The sequence below is a fragment of the Canis lupus genome, chromosome 2 (assembly GCF_048164855.1).
Source record: "Canis lupus baileyi chromosome 2, mCanLup2.hap1, whole genome shotgun sequence".
Taxonomy (NCBI): domain Eukaryota; kingdom Metazoa; phylum Chordata; class Mammalia; order Carnivora; family Canidae; genus Canis; species Canis lupus.
Genome location: NC_132839.1, coordinates 27500924 through 27522148, shown reverse-complemented (window position 1 = coordinate 27522148; position 21225 = coordinate 27500924). Strand labels below are relative to the sequence as shown.

The following is a 21225-nucleotide window of genomic DNA, read 5'->3' as shown; positions in this document are numbered from 1 at the left end:
GGTACTATTATATCACCTTGCCTTTTTGTAAAATCATTTTTTATGAAAGACAGCCAGATAAAAGCCTTTTCATGAAAGGCTTTTTGTGTTTTGAGGAAACTGAGTATCTCCATGCCTCTGGTGTTGCCCTTCTCTATTTCTGCTCTGCACTATGAATTGATTACTTTTTAAAAAATGCATATATGATTATGTTGTTCCCTACAGTTTGCAGTTCTCACAGCACACTGAGGTGTCATTTATTTCTGGACCTTTGTACAATCTGTTTCCTTTGTCTAAAGTGGAAATTTGTACTCGTCTTTGTTTCCATTCTAGTTTGCTGCTTGTTTCTTCACAAGTTTTTTTTTTTTTCTGTTTATCTCTAGGTATCTTTAAATGTTGGTATTTCAGAGACCTGAACTTTAGGAGCTGAGGTTTCTTTCTTCCCTAAACCTCCCCTCACTGCCTCTTCTCTTCTTACTGTCTTCTACCCTTACCACTAAGAACATATCTATCTATTCCCATGACTCTAAATATCAAAATGTCAGTGATTCCCAAATCTGTATCTCTGGTCTTTGCTCTCCTATTCCCCAGGCTTAGATATTTCAGCTTAGATTCCTAAGCACATAGATATATCACAGATAGCTCAAACTTCATGTATTTAGCCCTCTTCCCCATCCTGGTTTCCCTATTCTAGGAACTGCACTTCTACCAAAGAAGTTGCTTAGACCAGGAAGTTATCCTGGATGTTTCCTATTTGACAGCCATGCCCAATCTAATACTAAGTCCTGTTGCCTTTAGCTCTAAAATCTATCCAGAGTCTGTGCATGTCTTGTCATTTCCACTGCCATCACCTTGGTCTAAACTACGTTAGTTCTTACTTGGACATCTGCAGTATCCTAACTGATCTCTTTTTCAGGATAAAGACTCCCCTGCCTTAAACTCTCCATTGGCTTTCCACTGTGCTTCAAATGAAGTTAAAATTTTTAAACATGGCTCTTCTGGTTGATTCTCTCTTGCATCCATCATCTTCTGGTCAGTCTGGCCTTTCTTTGGTTCCTGCACATCCCAAAGCTTTTTCTCATCCTATGGTCTTCGCATTTGCTGAGCTCTCTACCTAGAATGTTTTTTTTTCTCTTCAGTCTTCACATGGCTGACTCCTTCTCTTTTAAGTCTTAACTTTAAAGTGTTACTTCTGAGAGATTTTTCTCTGCCTAATCTAAATTATGTTCCTTGTGCCATTCTTTAATAGCATATAGAGCTTAATATGATTGATATTTGTTTTTTCTGTTTATTTAATATCAGTCTCTCACTAAATTGTGTGTTTTATTTATAACAAGCATTCGATAAATATTTATTGAATGAATTATTAAAATAGTCATTCAACCCTTAACTCAGATATCTCCTTTGAGAAGTCCTCCTTTTTAAACTCCTTTCTTCTTCTGTAGTAAGTTAACTCCCCTCAATTTTGTTCAGCACCTTACCCTTCCATCACCAACCCCCACAGAATGTGTTGGGGGCTCATAGTGCTTTGAATATAATAGATACTCAGGAAATTATGAACATATGAATCCATTTGAAAATCTTAGGGTTCTAAGTAGGTTTTGAAAATAAAGGCACACCTCTGTAAGAGAAATTTATTTTTCTAAGAAAAACTCCTTGATTTTAAAAGCACTGTAGAAGCAGTTTTCCTACATGTGATTCCTTGTTTTAGTGGAACAATTGCTTGGTCAGGTATGAAAACATTAACACTTAACAGTGGGAGAAGTGGTTTGGCAACATCTTGCATTTTTGTCAACTCTTAGTGGAATTAGAGTAAATAGAAATTACTTGGCATAAGTCATGCAACTTAGTAAGGAAACCAGGTTGCATCCTCCCACCTTAGGCATAGCTGGTTTTAAGTATCATGTAAAAGGTCTGACTCATAACTCTGAACACACCTGAATTGGAATTTGCTTAGAAATATTTGGGTATACTGTGATTTTCCTCTGACTCTTTAATGCCATTTCTGTGTAATTTGAATTCCACAATGGGTGATTTAGATAGTGCATTAGTTTGCTAGGAATAAAAAAGTATCACAAACTGGATAGCTCATTTGCTGCACAGTTCTTTCTGAGTTCTCACAGGGAGAAGCTGTTCCATGCCTCACTCCTAGCTTGTGGTGGTTTGTTGGCAATCTTTGATATCACTTGGCTTGTAGATGCATCTCTCTTTTGTCTGCCTTCGCATTCACATGGTGTCTTCCTGTGTGCATATCTGTTCACATTACTACTACTACTACTACTACTACTACTACTGCTGCTGCTGCTTCTTCTTCTTCTTCTTCTTCTTTTCTTCTTCGTTCTTCTTTCTTCTTCTTCTTCTTCCTTCTTCCTTCTTTCTTCTTCTTCACCGAGAAAAAGCAGGAGCAGGGAGGAGAGGGAGAAGCAGACTCCCTGCTGCAGGGAGCTGGAGGATGCAGGGTGGATTCTGGCTGGATTCGGGAACTCCAGGATCATGACCTGAGCCAAGGCAGACATTCAGCTGACTGAGCCACCCAGGTGCCCCTACATGACATTCTTTCAGTAAGGATGGAATTATATTGGATTAGGGGCCTACCCTGTTCCAGTATAACCTTATCTTAACTAATTACATCTACAATTATCCTGTTTCCAGAGGAGTAGGAACTCCTGTATTTTTTTGTTGACACAATTTATCCCATAACAGGTAAGCTCAACAGTTTCGTCTTTCCTCCTTTTGGCACAAGTAGATTGGATATATTCATCTCTTGGGTGGAAACAAGTGTTTTGATTATCATTGAAATGTATTACACATTCAACATCTGAAGTGACATTGTAAAGAATGATTGAATTTTGTAAGTTGCAGACATTCTGCACTTTTGTGCCTGAAGTAAAGTACTCTGAAAAACCATCCATCTGTCTTACTTTTGAAAAGCATCCTGGTCTGTATCTGTCCGGGTGAAGGTATTTGTACAAAACGTTAGATTGATTTTAGGGAACAGAAAGTGACATTTATATGTTAAAAAAAAAAAAAAAAGAGTAAGGAAAGTATTTGTGTAGAAAGAAGCAGAGGTCCAAATCTAAGGGTCGAGGAAAGAAAACTAGCCATGGTAAGGAGAGGGCTGAGGGCTGAGAGGTAAGATGTGTTACTCTGTAAATGGGTCCTATGTGGGAGTGAGAAGAAAATGGCAGGGCAGAAAACTGATGTCTGACTGTACTTTTTTTGAGCCTGTGATATGTCTGTATGTCTGTTAATTCTTCCAGCTATCCTTGGGGTTAGTTATTTACTTCATTTTATAGATGGAGAAAACTGAAACTCAGGTTAATTATCCAAGATATCCAACTAGTACAAAGGGCCCATCTAGAAGCACAGTTTGGGAGGACTTGACCTTTATTTCTTCTTCCCTCACTCATTTGTGTCACTTTGTACAAGTTATGAATTTTGAACATCTCCATTTCTTCACCTGTAAAGTGGGAACTGTAATACCTGACTCACAGGGTTGTTGTAAGGACCAAATGAGACAGCGTATATAAAGAATTGCTCTGGTTCCTAGTATCAATTATGTGGTTAAGGAAAATAGATATAGTCTTTATAATTGGTTATAATTTATAACCAAAAAAATGTGAGCAACTAGTTATTAATAGGGGAATAGTTATCTAGTCTCACATTAGAATATGATGCAGCAGTTAAAATGAAGACAGTTGTATGATGACCCAGCTGGAGGCTTCCAGGGATGACAGGGTGGAGGCTGTGTGCTGTCTGTTGTCCCAGCATCTGTCTGGTCAGGTCTGCTGAATCTGGTACTTCCCTGTGTTTTATCTTTTGCCTGGACCTGCGGTCAGGATTGTGAGGAGAATTTGCAAGGAACACTGGTGAGTAGGTAGTGTCTCTGTCAGTCCTCTCTTAAAATGATGCAGCCATTAACACTTCAACTCTGTCATCTTATGTGGTCAGGCTTGGATCCCAACGTTTCTCATTTATTTAATGCTCTAAACCTAAGTCTCAGGAACTTAGAAAGCTCAGCCTCTGTTCTGATTGACTAAATACATGTTAATGTGTTTGTTAATACTGACACTGGTTGGAGAAACTAACTGCTTAACAACAAGAAAACACCACACAATGTGACTGCTCTAACAGTGGAAGTTGATCTTGTCTTTATTTTCTTTGCATAAACAATCCATGGTCTTTCCAGATTGAGGGTGGGCTGGAACTCATCAGATAGGCATTTAGGAACTCCACAGGCTGGGCACTGACATCCAGCCAGAGGAAGGGGGCAGAGCAGGGAGGACATATTTTTGGTTCACCAGGTCTTGTAGTGGCAGGTGCCACTTCTGCTCACATGTCATTGGCTAAAACTCGTTCTGATGGTGTCACTTAACTGCAAGGGAGGTTAACAAATATTTGTCAAGGATGAAGAAGATGTATTTAATGAACACCTAGCAGTCTGTTGCCAGAGATGGGCTGTTTCTCCTTTAACTTTGTAGTTGTTGTTTCAACTGTGTTTTCTTCTTCTTTTTTTTTTTTTTTTAATGATTCACTCATTCAAATTTCTGAATAGGCAATACCTTCACATAGCTGCAGAGCTTAAAAATGGAAAAAGAGTGGTCCCGGTTGGCTCAGTTGGTTAGGTGTCTGCCTTTGACTCAGGTTGTGATCCTGGGGTCTGGTGTTCTGGGATGGAATCCACATTGGGCTCACTGCTCAGTGGGGAGTCTGCCTCCTTTCCTCACCTTTACTCTTACTGTGTTCTCACTCTTTCAAATAAATAAAATATTAAAAAAAAAAAAGGTAAAAAAATATATAGTGAAAGTTTGCCTCTCATCCCTGCCCCACATCTGCCCAGTTCCTACTGGATAATCATGGTAATTTTCTTGTGTATCTTTTTAGAGACTTTCTGTTTTAAAAAGCAAATAAATATGAATATATATTCATCCCTTCCTTTTTACATGGATGAGGCATGGTATACATAGTACTCTTTGCTTCTTTCCCATAATAGTATAAGATAGTAACTTTAAATTTTTTATTATTCAGTCTCAATGGCAAGACATTCCTCCTCTCAAGTTTCTAATCTGATTTGGTCAAGATATAGTCTAGTGAGGAGGAGATGCACACAGGGAAAGCTTTTGTACCTAAGATAAAATACTTATCTCCTATATGCTGTATAGCTCAGTACCACAGTTAAGAGTGAGTGAAGAATACTTTTTAGATTCAAATTAGGTTTTTAGAAAACTGTTAAAAAGAATTAAACATGCTAAGATTATTCTTCATATTTAAATCACATAAATAATTGAAATTAGCAAAACTGAAAATTGTTGGTGTTAGGAAGTAGGTCCCTACTATTGACTACATTTCTATGTAATTTCTAAAGCACTAAGTACATTTGAGTGATAGTTAAGTCTCTTGAATAATTACATGGCTTTTATTTTGGTAAACTCATATGTTTGGAGTATTAACATTTTATTTCTAATTCATAACTCTGGCCTAAATGATAAAGTAATAAAATGTTATGTATTTCTTTCACTTACCATTTAATTTATATTAACAAACCCAAATGCCATTTTAAACTCTTGGGAACTTGTTGCCCTGAGCTATGTTGGGAGGCCCTTTTCTTTGTGGTTTCCCATGGTCCATGAACCTGCCAGTGAGACGCAACACTGCTCATAAATGGGAAGGAAGAGTAGGAGGTCATACATAGCTGAGAGCTGAGATTGGTTGGTATTGACCCCTGCCTCTCTGCCTTTGCTGTGTGAACGTATGAGCAGAAACTGCTGTGCCAAGAAAAAAGTGACCTCAAATGGCTCTTATTCAAACATCTGCCCTGACTTAGTTCATACAGGAACCTGGTTTGCTTTGTTCTGTGGTAATCAGGCCTCCAGGGAAGTCTAAACTGGTTCACATGACCAGCAGTAAATGGCACCTTTCATATGTGCTGAGGAGGAGATATACAGGAGAGCGTGAGGAGGAAGAGTTGGGGAGATCTCTTTCCCTTCTTGGCTTCCTCAGCTTTATTTTTCCTTTCTTTTTGCCTTTACTGGTGGGGATTTTCACAATATATCCCCTCAAAAGGACTTCATTTCCTGTGGCTGTAATGTCAAAAATACTTTCCTATATGAAAAACTAGATATGTTGTATAAATCATAAGACATCCTTTTAGGACATAGCTGAGCTTCCTCAATAATAATAATAATAATAATAAGGAGGAGGAGGAAGACTGAAGGAACGGATTGAAGAAGGAGCTGGAAATGGGAGTTGACTTTGCTGCTGCAGTTGCCTTCCTAGGCCTTTGCAGATGTTGGTAATCAAAAGAACTGGGTTTTAAAAAGCCTTGTGGGAAACTTCAATGAAGGCCTTGTGTCGAAGTTAGGGAGCATATAGTAATGTGAGACCCTCAAAGGATCATAATTTCACTAAAGAGTAGGGACAAGGCCATATGTTTGTCTTCGCCTAGTCTTTAGAGGGAAAATTTGCCAAGAATTCTTAACCACAGGCTCATCCTCACTCAGGTTCCCTATTCTAATTTGTACTATCTGTTTGTGTGGTCTGGCAATTTCCAACTTGTGAAATTTGTTTTAAATGGCCCCATGCCTCAGGGTTCCTAGCAGAAGCAAATAAAAAAACCTCCCTGAAGGGATGCACTCTCAGTCCAGGCCTCCTGGGTATCCCAAAGAGAAAGCTCTACCATAAGCTTAAAAACCTCAATTACAAAAAGGCAGGGAGACCAGTAACCATGAGTGTGAGCAGAAATTCTAAAGAGCAGAATTAGAATCCCAAGATCTTCAGATAATGGGATTATGAAGCTAAGTATCAACAGTTAAGCTAAAGTTAAAAGAAATACAAAAAAGAATGAAAGATATGAGCACAGAGCAAAAATGCCATCAAAAGAGATTAGGTTGTTTTTTAAAAAGAACCACATACAACTTTTAGAAACAGTAGGTGGGTTACACAGGAATAGATACCTGGAGTGTAGCACAGAGAAACAATATAAAAAATATAAGAGCGAAAGGCAAAAAGAGAATTAAGTGCTCTAACATAATCCTCATCAGATTGTCCTTTGACAATCCTTTATTAAGGATGAGAATTTCTCATATTTCATGAAAGATATGAATCCTTATGTTTAGGAATCACAGTCGATTCAAAGTGTGTTTGAGAACAAACAAGAAATCCACATTTCACTAAATCACACTGAAACTATGTGACAGGCACTACAATCAGATGTAAAAATATTACAGAGAGCAGAGAGCAAAGAAAGATCACCTGTGATACTCTAAAAATTACATAACTGATTTGATTTTCAATTTCACCAGCTGTTCTGTGCTTCATTTGCTTTCTTTCAGTGATTTCTTTTGATTTATTGAGGTTTGTTTGTTTCATTTAACCATCCCCTTTCCTGCCCAAACCTTTGTTATTTGTATGTCGGTTCCTGTTGCCTCTTGTTTCTCTTGATTCTTAGTCATCTAGTTGCTTTTTATGCTTGATTATCTTTGTGTACGGATTATGTTCTTTGGAAATTTAACTCCTGTTAATGGGAGGGCTAGGGTGAAGGTATGCTTCTGCGAGGTTCTTGGTAGCGTGACCATTCTGGGACCATCTTAATTCAGGTTCAGCATTTGATATGTTTTAGTCCATCCAAATGATGCTAACCTACTCCAAGTTCATCTTTACTGTGAGGCTAGCTCATTTTTCAGTAGATCTCTTCAATGTAAAAGTGGCTTTGACTGCTGGATTACTTCTCTGGGTTCTTGTTTTCCTTTAGATTTTGGTTTAGTTACTCCTTACCATTTTGTTCTTTGATGCTTTTATGAACACATTTTTGTTTCATTTGGCTTTTTCGATTGTCCTCATTAGAATGATAGTCTGAAAGTACTGGTTCTCATTAACACCAAAAGCAAAAATCATATTGTGCTTTTTTCAAAGACTCAAGTTTACATCCTAAACTGGTAATGGAGGGTGGCTGTCTGAAAATTGTTCTGTTTAATATTCTGAAAAGGGTGAATTGTTGTCTATTCGTAAAATGATGCATCACTAGAACAGGGGTAATAAAAATCCTTGAAAGCTTGTTTAGTAATTTATAATTTGCAATAAGGTACATACTCGAAATAGCTCTTTAGAATGTAATTTCTAAATAAAACCTTTCATTATCTGGAAGGTCTTGAGCATAATATTTGTGGATAACTCGTATCACATCTCCTTACTCAAACTATTCCTTCTTCTCCACCTTCCTTGCCTGGTCTTTTTTTTTTTTTTTCTTTTTAATTTTATTTAAATTCAATTTGTCAACATACAGTATAACACCCAGTGCTCTTCCTTGCCTTATCTAATCTGTCACAACTCCTGTTAATTTGACCTTCTTATATCTCTTAAAACTGTGTGCCTCTTCATCCCTCTATTCTTTGCCCAAATTCAGATCATCAACCCCACTGCTCTGGGAGCTATAGATCCTACATGCAAATTAGAATGCCTTCTCACCAGTCTTCCTGCCCCTGTCCTTGTCCTTTCAGACATTAGCCATTGGCTCCATTATTCTCAGGAGAAAGTCTGAGCTGCTGTGTGGCCTGTGTCCCTCACGTGACCATTCATTGCCTGGCTGCCTAGCTTGTGCTGTCATGCTTTCACAATGTAGCCTTCATCTTCCTGTACATCTTCCTTTGCTGCTTCTACAATCAATACTTCTGTAAGCCCTCGGTACTTGTTCATTCAATGAACCAGTGAATGGTGTGTGTGATGCTAGGGAGAACCAAGTAATCATAAACCCTGTCATATTTCTGTTAGAAAGCTGTGTTAGGTAGGTAGTTGAGCCGTATTGCATGGCTAGCATGGTAATGTCTGAATTTAATTTCCTCATTTTATATCATCTGTCTTTAGAGCAACCCTTTCAGTGAAAAGTCAGAACAAACACACAACAAAAAACCACCTCTCCTCCGAAATTTGTATTTTAGCTTTCTCCCCCCAAGTAACTTTATGTTAGAATTATAGAGGCATCTCCACAAACAGCAACCAAGAGGTCCAGACTTCATCACATGTCCTTACGGTGTCAACAGCGGTAGGTTACGTACTGTTTCTGAGTGATAGCTACACACAACAGATGGCATCATCACCCAATTCATTTTCAAATGTGAAGGACTCTAGTGACACCCACTCTTAGTCCTTGAGTCTTTGGTGGTAAAGAAGAATCTTTGTCATCCTTAGGACCTCAAGTCCATTGTTTTTTGTCATATGGAATGAAATGACTCAGGTGCCTTCTTTTCATTTTTTAGAATGTGTAACGCTGTAAGATCGACTATAGAATACTGTAGGGCATCTTGACATAAATATTTTCATCATCATCTAGTTGACAGTGCTACTTTTTTTTTCTTTTTGACAGTGCTACTTCTTGTTTTTTTGACTGTCATGATCACTGAATCTCTCTCATTGATTGCACCAAAATATTTTTTCTCTATTTTGGTGATCTGACATATTGTTTTATTAGAGTTACTTGGCAGTTTTGTTATTGCTGCTAAGTACAGTTCCAAGATATGTAGACTTTTTTAAAAAACCTGATTAGTAGTCATTTTTGGTCTGCATATAGGAGATAAAAGTAGAACTAGCTCCTCCAGTGGTGAGAAATTTATAGTAAACAGTGCCACACACCCTTTCATTCTCTCCCTGCCTGTTCTAAACGTCTGTAATGGGTTATGGCATTCTTTTTCAGTGCAGCCTACTAACCAGTCTCAACACAGTGCTTCAAGTCACCACCACGAGTCAGATTTGGCACTTGAGAACCCCGGACTATTCTTTCTTGTTCATTTTGCACCAAATATTTTTCTTTGCATGTCTGTGCCTTATGGCTCTGTACACAATTATATCTTGGGTGCTGTTTCCCCCCTTCCATGCTGTTCTTTGTGGTATCTACCAGACAAATTGTATAAGCAAATAAAGATTGCTGTAATAATGATGATAACAGCTAATATGTATTGATTAGTTACTATGTACCAGGCACTGTAGTGAATGTTTAGCATGCATTATTTCATTGCAGTCTTGTAACAACTCTGAGTTAGAGACCATTATTATTCCCATTTTATATATGGAGAAACTAGGACAAGACTAATTGGTAAATGATAGAGCCTGGATTTTAACTGAGGTCACCTGCCCAGATTTTTAACTTCTGAGTTATTACCTCCCTAACCAATGAAGGCTGGTTTAAAACCAAAATGATTCATAGTAAATATGCTTTTGCCTGTGCTATCATTAGGCTAAAATAAAAAGCCAGTACCTTTGTATTTTTCCAGATTGCGAACCGACATACCACCACCTTTTTTATCTCTAAGAAATTTATAGTTTTATGTCTATTTTTAAAAGATCTTCTGGAAGATTTCATAAATATGACTTAGGTTTTTATTAACCTCTTTTGCTTTTTATCTTTCCATAAATCCCAACAACCTTTGTAATTTTTGAGAGCACAGCTATCTTTGTAGGCTGTCTTATACGTTCACAGATGGTATTATTTTATCTGTCCTCATACCATCTGTAGCATCAACCTAGTCTGTTCCAATTGGTGTTATCTTTCATTTATGCAGGAGTGAGTTATTAAAATAAAACTTTATATTTGTATAGCATTTTGGGTAAACGTTAGGGTAAAACATTGATTTATTTTATCACAACAATCCTATGCAAAGAAAATTTAAATTTTTTTGCCTCATTTTGATTTACTTTATATGTAGTCTTTGGAATTGAGCTGAATTGAATTCAAGAACTACCTATTGAACACATATTGTGATAACAGAACTGTGGAAATGAAGAAATGATCCCTCTTCTCACTGAGCTTACAGTCCAGCTGAAAAGACAGAGAAATAAATACAGTTATGATTTTCACTATGGAAAGGCAATAGAGGGTTGTATGGAAAAGGATTTCAAAGGATTAAATCTGGTCTGATGAGTCCAGAAGGCCCTTTCAGAAGAAGGGTGAGTAGGAGTTGGCCAAAGTGGAGCTGGTAGGTAGTAGGAAAGAGAAAGAGAGTCTTCAATGCAGAGTGTGCAGCAAATGAGGAGGCCCAGATGTCAGGGAACTTGGAGTTACCAAAATATTGAAACAAGTTCAGTCTAACTGAGACTTAAAGTGAGAGGAAGAGAGTGATAGTGGCCTGAGGTGAGACTTGAGAGGTAAGCAGGGACCAGTGGGTTAATAAAGGGATCTAAGATTATTGGCAAGACATTGATGAGCTGAAAGCCAGAGATAAGACTCAAGCAGATTTGGAAGACTGCTCAGGCTACAGTGTGGAAAATGGATTGGAAAAAGGGAGAAATGGATGGGAGAAAGTTAGGAGGCTCTTTTTGCAGTCTGTATGAAAAATGATTTTTACTTAGACTAGTGTAACGGCAGTAGAGATGGAAAGAAATGGATTGATTTGAGAGGCCACGCAACTGAGAATAGAGGAACCAGTGTGTATTTCTATAAAACTCTGGTGTATTCTACTATGTCATACTGAACCAAATTCCTGTTCTGCACAGTAGAGTATGAGCCAGAGAAAAATGGAACAAAAATGAAACCAGCTTAGTATGCATGTTGTTAGCAGGCATGACCTCACAAAGTAGTTTGAAGGATAATAAAGAGTAAAGCACTCAGTTAATTGGAAAGTACTTAGTTTAACAGTCATCTACTCAGAGTTCTGATGTAAAGCTTGCCCTTCACTTCTGTGTGTGTGATAACAACAGAACTTTGTTAGACAAATGTATATTCAGTAGCTCATATTTCCCTTTGCCCCTAAATGTCAGTTCATTCTTTCACTGATTGAAAAAAAATTTTTTTTTTTTCTGAGGGCCCACTATCTACTAGGTATGTTTACTTATCTCAGTCTTTAATACCACATTATAGCCATCATACCTAGTGTGGGCTTTGGCATTTATAGGTACTAGATGGGGCCGCATCGCATTCAGGGCACATTTATTAGTCAATCAGGTTTCCATTGACAGCCTCACTATTTCCTCCCAAATGGCCTGCCCATCACTTAGGGTGCAGCCACTGATGAAATCCTGCCACTTTGGTCTTCCCTTACTCCTGATGTCTTATCTTCTATACTTTCTGTTACTGCTCCGCTTTGCTCAGTCTACATGCCTCATCCCACTTCAGTCAAAGAGTCAGTCAGTTTAGCCACCACCACCACCACTAAGTCTTTTTTTTTTTAAGATTTTATTTATTTATTCATGAGAGAGAGAGAGAGAGAGAGAGAGGCAGAGACACAGACAGAGGTAGAAGCAGGCTCCATGCAGAGAGCCTGATGTGGGATTTGATCCCGTACTCCAGGATCATGCCCTGGGCCGAAGGCAGGCACTTAACCGCTGAGCCACCCAGGGATCCCCACCACCAAGTCTTTGATCAGAATATTTGGCTGACTGAATGAATTGGTTTTGACTGAGATGATCAGCCATTTCAGTCAGACTAGAAAACTCAGTTGCCCATTGTAGACCTATTATATTAGCCAAGGTAAAACAAACAGTTGTAACAAATAAATCCTCAATCTTGGTGGTTTAAATACAATAAAAGTTTACTTCTTGCTAATGTAAAGTTCAGCCGGTAACAAATGTGGGAGCGATGGGTTTTCTGCTCCACTAAAAGATCCAGGCTGAGAGAGTCTTCAGGTGGCTCATTAGGTTGTTCTGGGCCCAACATTCAGATGGGGAAAGAGCAGATGTGAACAATCACAAAGGAGGTTTTTATGGGCCAGAGCTAGAAGTGGCTTAATCATTTCTGCATACATGTTATTGTCTACAACTTGGGTACATGGCAATACGTAATTGCAGAGGGAAACTGGGAAATGTCGTCTATGTGTTTGCCCAGAAGGAATGGAAAACCTAATGAGCCAATTTCTGCTCCACCTAGCTAATGATTTTCCTTGTACCTGCTCTTTGATTCAAATGATAGGGGTAGGGAAGAGCCAGAGGTATGGAGGAGTCTGTGTTTTTATAAGTAGCTCTTGTCACAGTACTGGGCTTGAGAGTGGGAAATGTCTATATTCTGAATTCCTAACATATCTTATGATTGTTATTACTCTTTCTCACAGGGAAATAAATGCTCGACTAGATGCTGTCTCTGAAGTACTCCATTCAGAATCCAGTGTGTTTGGTCAGATAGAAAATCATCTACGTAAATTGCCCGATATAGAGAGAGGACTCTGTAGCATTTATCACAAAAAAGTAAGTGTGAGAGAAATTAAATCTATTAAAACTGATAATATGGAAATCCCTGGGTGGCTCAGCTGTTTAGCGCCTGCCTTGGCCCAGGGCATGATCCTGGAATCCTGGGATCGAGTCCCACATCAGGCTTCCTGCGTGGAGCCTGCTTCTCCCTCTGCCTGTGTCTCTGCCTCTCTCTTTCTCTCTCTCTCTGTCTCTCGTGAATAAATAAAACCTTTTAAAAGAAAACTCATAATGTTCTTTAACATAAGGACACCAGATATTAAAGGAAAACACAGAGCTTTATCATTATTATTCTTTTGTGAAATCTCAATGGTATCATGAGAGAATTCTTAGAACATTTAATTGCACAAATTAAAATTATTCCAATTTTTGCATTGTAAAAAGTAAAGTTCACCCATTTCTGTTAACTACAGCAACATATACAGGCCCTCCTATTAAGATACAAGATACTCTTAAGTTTCATCCTCAAAATGTGAATCATCATCAAAATAGAAAATTTCTTAGACTAGCCATTTTAAAAAAAACAAAAACATTTATTTACTTATTTGAGAGAGAGCACATGTGAGCACAGTGGTGGGAGAGAGGAGCACTGAGATTGGGGAGAGAGAATCCCAAGCAAACTCTGTGCTGAGCACAGAGCTTGACGTGAGGCTTGATCCTACAATCCTGAGATTATGACCTGACCTGAAACTAGGAGTCGGATGCTTAACCAACTGACCTCTCAGATACCCATAGACTAGCCATTTTTAAAAAAAGATGTCTTATTTCTTTTGACCTCAGAATAACTTTTTTTTTTAAAGATTTTATTTATTCATGAGAGACAGAGAGAGAGAGAGAGAGAGAGAGAGAGAGGAAGAGACATAGGCAGAGGGAGAAGCAGGCTCCACGCAGGGAGCCCGATGTGGGACTCTATCCTGGGTCTCCAGGATCACACCCTGGGCTGAAGGCGGCACTAAACCGCTGAGCCACCCAGGTTGTCCTCCAGAATAACTTCTTACGTGATTTATCCAGAGGGAAACTCTGCTAATATATCTGTGGTGGTATCAATATGCAAATGAGTTGGGTATTGAAGCTAAGTAAAAAACATTATTTTGATTTTTATCATTTAAGCTTTACAGTTTGTCATAACAATAACAAAAGAGGGTTTTCCCATGAGGATAGCAGGAGATTTTTCAGCAGAAACTTTGCAAATCAGAAAGTAGTGGTACAATATACTCAAAGTGCTGAATGGGAAAAATCTGCAGCCAAGAATACTCTATCCAGCAAGGCTGTCATCCAGGATAGAAGAAGAGATAGTTTTCCAGACAAATAAAAACTAAAAGGTATTGATGACCACTAAACCAGCCCTTCAAGAAATATTAAAGGAGACCTTGAGTGGAAAGAAGGGACCAAAGGTGAAATAAAAGGAAATCTGCCCCCTCCCCCCTAAAAAACTATTTGTGTAAAAAATCAGTCAAGGAAGTCACAAGAGAGGATTTAAAATATAGTAACATATACCTAAAACTTGGAGGGGGAAGGAAAAAAGAATGGATTCAAACTTAAACAGTCATCAACTTAATATAGACTGCTACATGCAGAAGAGGTTTTATAGAAACCACATGGTAACCATATACAAAACCACTAACTTGTAAAGAATAAAGAGAAAGAAATCCATATATATCCACTATAGAAAATCAGCAAAATATGAAAGAGAGGAAGACGAGAAAGGATTAGAGAATGTCTTTAAAAACCACCACAAAAGAAGTAATAAAATGGTAATAAATACATATCTATCAATAATTACTTTGAATGTAAATGGACTGAACAATCAAAAGACATGGGACGCCTGGGTGGTTCAGCAGTTGAATGTCTGCTTTTGGCTCAGGGCATGATCCCCGGACTAGGGATGGAATGCTGCATCAGGCTTCCTGCGGGGAGCCTGCTTCTCCCTCTGCCTGTGTCTCTGCCTCTCTCTTTGTGTCTCTCATGAATAAACACATAAAATCTTTTTAAAAAGAAAAGAAAAGATGAGTCTTGTTTTTTTATTGTCACCTGATTTTTTTTTAAAGATTTTATGTATTTATTCATGAGAAGACAGAGAGAGAGGCAGAAACACAGGCAGAGGGAGAAGCAGGCTCCCTGTAGGGAGCCTGATGTGGTACTCGAACACAGGGACCCAAGATCATGGCCGGAGCAAAAGGCAGACGTTCGACCGCTGAGCCACCCAGGCGTCCCACAAGACCCATCTATATGCTGCTCATAAGAGACTCATTTTAGAGCTAAAGACACATGCAGATTGAAAGTAAGGGAATGGAGATACATCTACTATGTAATTGTATGTCAGAAGAAAGCCAGGGTAGCAATACTTAATACTGGACAAACTAGACTTTAAAACAAGAAGTGTAACAAGAGACAAAGAAGGGCACTAGGTAATAATAAAGGGGACAATCCAAGAAGAAGGTAAACAATTGTAAATATGTATGCTCCTAACATAGAAGCACCCAAATACATAAGCAGTTAATAACAAACATAAAGGGACTAATTGATAATCGATAATAGTAGAGGACTGTAACACTTCATTTACATCAATACACACATCATCTAAACAGAAAATTAACAAAGAAACAATGGCTTTGAATGACACACTAGACCAGATGGACTTAACAGATCTACTCAGAACATTCCATCCTAAACCAACAGAATCTACAATTGTTTTCAAATGCACATAGAACATTCTCCAGAATAGATCACATACTAGCCCACAAAACATACCTCAGCAAATTTGAGAAGATCCAAGTCATACCATGCATCTTTTCTGACCACAATGCTATGAAACTGGAAGTTAGCCATAAGAAAAAATCTGGAAATACCACAAATACATGGAGGTTAAGCAACATGCTACTAAATGTTAAATGGGTCAACCAAGAAATCAAAGGAAACGTAAACGTAAGAAACTACATGGAAACAAATGCAAATGAAAATGTGATGGTTCAAAACTTTTGGGATGCAGCAAAGGTGGCCATAAGAGGGAAGTTTATTTTTTAATTTTTTTTATTTTTTAAAGATTTTATTTATTCATGAGAGACACATAGAGAGAGGCAGAGACACAGGCAGAGGGAGAAGCAGGCTCCATGCAGAAAGCCCAATGTGGGACTCGATCCCGGGACCCGTGCGCCAAAGGGTGTACACACACACACACACACACACACACACACACACACACACAATGGAATATTATTCCACCATAAAAAGGACAAAAGCATGGCATTTGTAATGATGTGGATGGAGCCTAGAGAATATTATGCTAAGTGAAAAAAGTCAGAAAAAGACAAATACCATATGGTTTCACTTGTGGATTTTAAGAAGCAAAACAAATGAGCATGGGGGAAGAAAGGGAGAGTGAGCAAACCATGGAAGAGACTCTTAATTATAGAGAACAAACTGATGGTTATCACAGGGGAGGTAGGTGGAGGATTGGGTGAAATTGGTAATGGAGATTAAGGAGTACACTTGTTGCGATGAGTACCTGGTGTTGCATATAGCTATTGAGTCACTGAATTGTATACCTGAAGCTGGTAATACACTGTATGTTGACTAGCTGGGATTTAAATGAGAGCTTTAAAAAAAAGTAGATGAGATATATATTGGAATATTACAGAATGAAATATTACTGAGCCATGAAAAGAAAGCAATCTCAACATTTCTGTCAACATGAATCGATATAGAGGGTATAATGCTAGGTGGAATAAGTCAGAGAAAGGTGAATAAGTCAGATTTCATTTACATGTGGAGTCCAAAAAACAAAAATGAACAAATGGAAAAGGAAAGTGTGTTGTATATATACAATATTTTTCAGCCATAAAAAAAGTATGAGATCTTGCCATTTGCAACATGATAGACCTAGAGCTATGTGAAATAAGACTGAGAAAAAGAAAACAAATGAATAAACAAAAAAGCAGAATCAGACATGTGAATACAGAGAACAAACTGATGGTTGCCAGAAGGAAGGAGGTGGGGGAATGGACAAAATGGATGAAAGAGAGTGGAGGTGCATGTTTCCTGTTATGGATAAGTCAATTACAGGAATAAAAGATACCACAGAGGGAATATAGTCACTGATATATATAATAATGACATTGTGACAGATGGTAGCTACACTTATGGTGAGCAAGCATAATGTATAATGTCAAATTACTATGTTGTACATCTGAAACCAATGTAACATTGTGTGTCAACTCAAATGAAAATAAAAATTAAAAAATTAAGCTTAACACAGATGAAAAAAATTGAAGACAGCGCAAAGAAATGGAAAGACATTCCATCTTCCAATATTTGGAAGAACAAATATTATTAAAATTCTATACTACCCAGAGCAATCTACAGACTTAATTCAATCGTTATCAAAATACCAACAGCTTTTTTTCCCACAGAACTAGGACAAACAATCCTAAAATCTGTGTGGAACCTCAGAAAACCCCAAATAGCTAAAGCAATCTTAAAAAAGAAAAGCAAAGCTGGAGGCATCACAGTTCTGGGCTTCAAGTTTTATTATAAAGCTCCAGTAATCAAAACAGTGTGGTACTGGCATGAAAATAAACACATAGATTGATGGAACAAAATAGAAAATCCAGAAACAAATCCACAATTATATGGTCACTTAACCTTCAACAAAGCAGGAAAGAATATCCAATGGGAAAAAGACACTTGAAGATCACCTGGATGACATAGTCAGATAAGCATCCAAGTCTTGGTTTCAGCTCAAATCACGATCTCATAGGTGGTGAAATTGAGCCCTGCATTGTCTGATTCTGCACTCAGTCAGGAGTCTGCTTAAAGATTCTCTCCCTTTACCCCTCCCCCCACTTGCTCTCACTCTCTCAAAAAATAAATAAATCTTTAGAAAAAGAATTTCTTCAACCGTGGTATTGGGGAAACTGGACAGCAACATGCAGAATAATGAAACTGGGTGGCTCAGTCGGTTAAATGTGTGGCTCTTGATTTTAACTCAGGTCATGGTGTCAGGATTGTGAGGTTGAGCCCTGTAATTGGGTTCTGCACTCAGTGAGCAGTCTGTTTAAGATTCTCTCCTCCCTTTGCCATTTCCCCTACTTGCACTCAGTCTTTCTGTCTAATAATAAATATATAAATCTTAAAGAATGAAACTGGACCAGTTTCTTACAGCATACACAAAAATAAATCCAAAATGGGTAAAAGACTTAATGTGAGTCCTAAAGCCATAAAAATCCTAGAAGAGAACACAAGCAGTAACTTTTTTGACATTAGCCATAGTAACTTCTTTCTAGATATGTCTGAGGCAAGGGAAATAAAAGCAAGAATAAATGATTAGGACTAATCAAAATAAAAAGCTCCTGCACAGTAAAGGAAACGGTCAACAAAACTAAAAGGCAGCCTATGAAATGGGAGAAGATATTTGCAAACATATCCAATAAAGGGTTAGTATTCAAAATATGTAAAGAACTTATACAGGTCAATACCCCCAAAATAAATAATTCAATTTAAAAATGGGCAGAAGGCATGAACAGACATTTCTCCAAAGAAGACAATCCAGATGGCCAACAGACACATGAAAAGTTCCTCATCGTCACATATCAGGGAAATGCAAATCAAAACTACAGCACCTCACAACTGTCAGAATGAATAAAATCAACAATATAAGAAACAACAGTTTTTGGCAAGGATGTGAAGAAAAAGGAACCCTCTGTGCTGTTGGTGGGAATGCAAAGTGATGCAACCACTGTGGAAAACAGTATGGGCAGGGGGATTCCTCAAAAAGTTAAAAATAAAACTACCCTGTGTTTCAGCAATTGCATATCCTCAAAGAATACAAGAACACTAATTCAAAGAGATATATACACCCTTATGTTTATTTTTATTTTTTTTTTAATTTTTATTTATTTATGATAGTCACAGAGAGAGAGAGAGAGAGAGAGGCAGAGACATAGGCAGAGGGAGAAGCAGGCTCCATGCACCGGGAGCCCGACGTGGGATTCGATCCCGGGTCTCCAGGATCGTGCCCTGGGCCAAAGGCAGGCGCCAAACCGCTGCGCCACCCAGGGATCCCCACCCTTATGTTTATAGCAGCATTATTTACAATAGCCAAATTATGGAAGCAGCCCAGGTATCTGTCAACTGACGGATGGATAAAGAAGAGGTGGCGTGTGTGTGTACATACATATATGTGTGTGTGTATATATACACATGTGTGTGTATACATGTATGTATATATAATGGAATATTATTCAGCCATAAAAATGAATGAAATCTTGTCCTTTGCTATGACATAGATGAAGCTAGAGATTGTGCTAAGCAAAATAAGTGACGAGTGCAGTCCTGAATCCCCATCACCTATTTCACCCTTCCCCCCTCCCACCTCCCCTCTGGTAACTCAGTTTGTTCTATATAGAAGAGTTTGTTTCCTGATCTCTCTTATTTCTTTCCCTTCGCTTGTTTGCTTTGTTTCTTAAATTCTACAGAAGTGAAATCATATGGTATTTGTCTATCTCACTTATGAAATTGAGGAGATACTGTGTTTCTCACCTTCTTACTAAAGGGAGATTATATATACTGCTCTCTCTATATAATGCTACCACAGCTTGCATTACCTTGGATAAAATGATGATGCTGAGATGAGAGTTAGTAGTTTGTTAGTAAGGGACAGAATTAATACTTAAACCAGGTTCCTTGACTAGGTTTTTAATGGGTACATTCGGACATTACCATTTTTGATGTAGTAGTTTTGACTACCATCTCATTTTTTCCCTGGTTATCCTGACATAAGCCATCTTTATTTTCTGCCCAAATGTAAATCCTTGCCAAAGTAATAATTTTATTGTAGAGCAATTTTTATGTGCCCACATTTTAGTTGTGACCAATTTTTCATTAGTCTTTACTTTTTTTAGTCCTTTCCCCCACAAAGTTTTGCTGGAACGATAAGTACTGCTTCTGAGAATACTTGCAGTGCCCAAGAGGACTTATGTAACCGCTCCATATGCTTCAGCTAAATTTGAAAACAAAGAATAAGCCAGAATGGGGAAATACTAATCCCTAGGGAAAAATGCTTGAGTTGGTTATGGGCTCAGTGGAGTCTTTTGTACCATCACTTGATGCACTTGTGTTTTGCTGGCAGTAGCAGAGGTTGTCCTGATACAGTACTCCCCCATTACCTGCAGTTCCAGTTACCATCAGCAGCAGTCCAGAAGCAGATGATCACCTTCTGACATATTGTCAGAATCAGTAATAGCCTCACTTTATATCACAATGCCTTTGACATTCACCTCACTTCATCTCATCACTTGGCATTTTATCTCATGTCATCATAAGAAGTGTGAGTACAGTACAATATATATGGACAGATCACATTCTTATAACTTCTCTTTCAGTATATTGTTACACTTGTTCTACTTTATTGTTAGTTATTGTTGTGCATCTCTTACTGTGCCTAATTTATCAATTAAACTTTATCATAGGTATGTATGTATGTATAGAAAAGACAGTACATAGAGGTTAGGTACTATCTGTAGTTTCAGATATGCACTGGGAGTCTTAGAACATATCCACTGTAGATAAGGGGGGACTAGTGCAGTTGGAAGTTTTATGGTTGACGTTTTCAAGGGTAAGAGGCCATGTCAAACCATTTGTTATATCATTGGTTGAGTACCTGACAATCAATGCATATTACCTTTCATCAAGCAATAGATCTCCAAGCATCTTGTCTTCACTGCTTGAAAGGATTTACTGACAGTCGTTAAAGATTTTTTTTTTTCCTCAAAAAGAATAGGGACAAAGCTGAGAAAATTGTTAATTGCTAATTAAAAGAACTGAATCAAAGTATACATGACATCAAGACAGAAGCATCTTTTCATGGTGCTGTGATTTCTGTTGTGCTTTACTTCCTGTCTTTAAACTTTGATGTTTTCAATTCATGATTCGTGTATTTACGAAAGTTTAAAAATTCTGGTAAAACTCAGAATCTAATTCTTTTTTTAAATTGAGATATAAGTGATATATAACATTGTATTTCAGGTGTACCGCATAATCAATGGTTTGATTAATGTATATATTGAGAAATAATAACCACAG

The 21225-nt window shown here is 37.9% G+C and overlaps 1 protein-coding gene across 7 annotated transcripts in view; it reads left to right on the top strand.

Moving 5' to 3' along the window:
* The window catches only part of MSH3 (mutS homolog 3), a 184754-nt gene that overhangs the window by 77416 nt on the left and 86113 nt on the right, over nt 1–21225 (top strand). For all 7 annotated transcript variants that reach the window (XR_012015279.1, XR_012015284.1, XR_012015281.1 and 4 more), the window contains one exon: nt 13011–13143. Coding sequence is in view for 4 of the 7 variants with exons in the window: in XM_072793646.1 (XP_072649747.1) it covers nt 13011–13143 (133 nt within the window). In the remaining 3 variants the exon portion in view is untranslated. The remainder of the gene's footprint in view (nt 1–13010; nt 13144–21225) is intronic.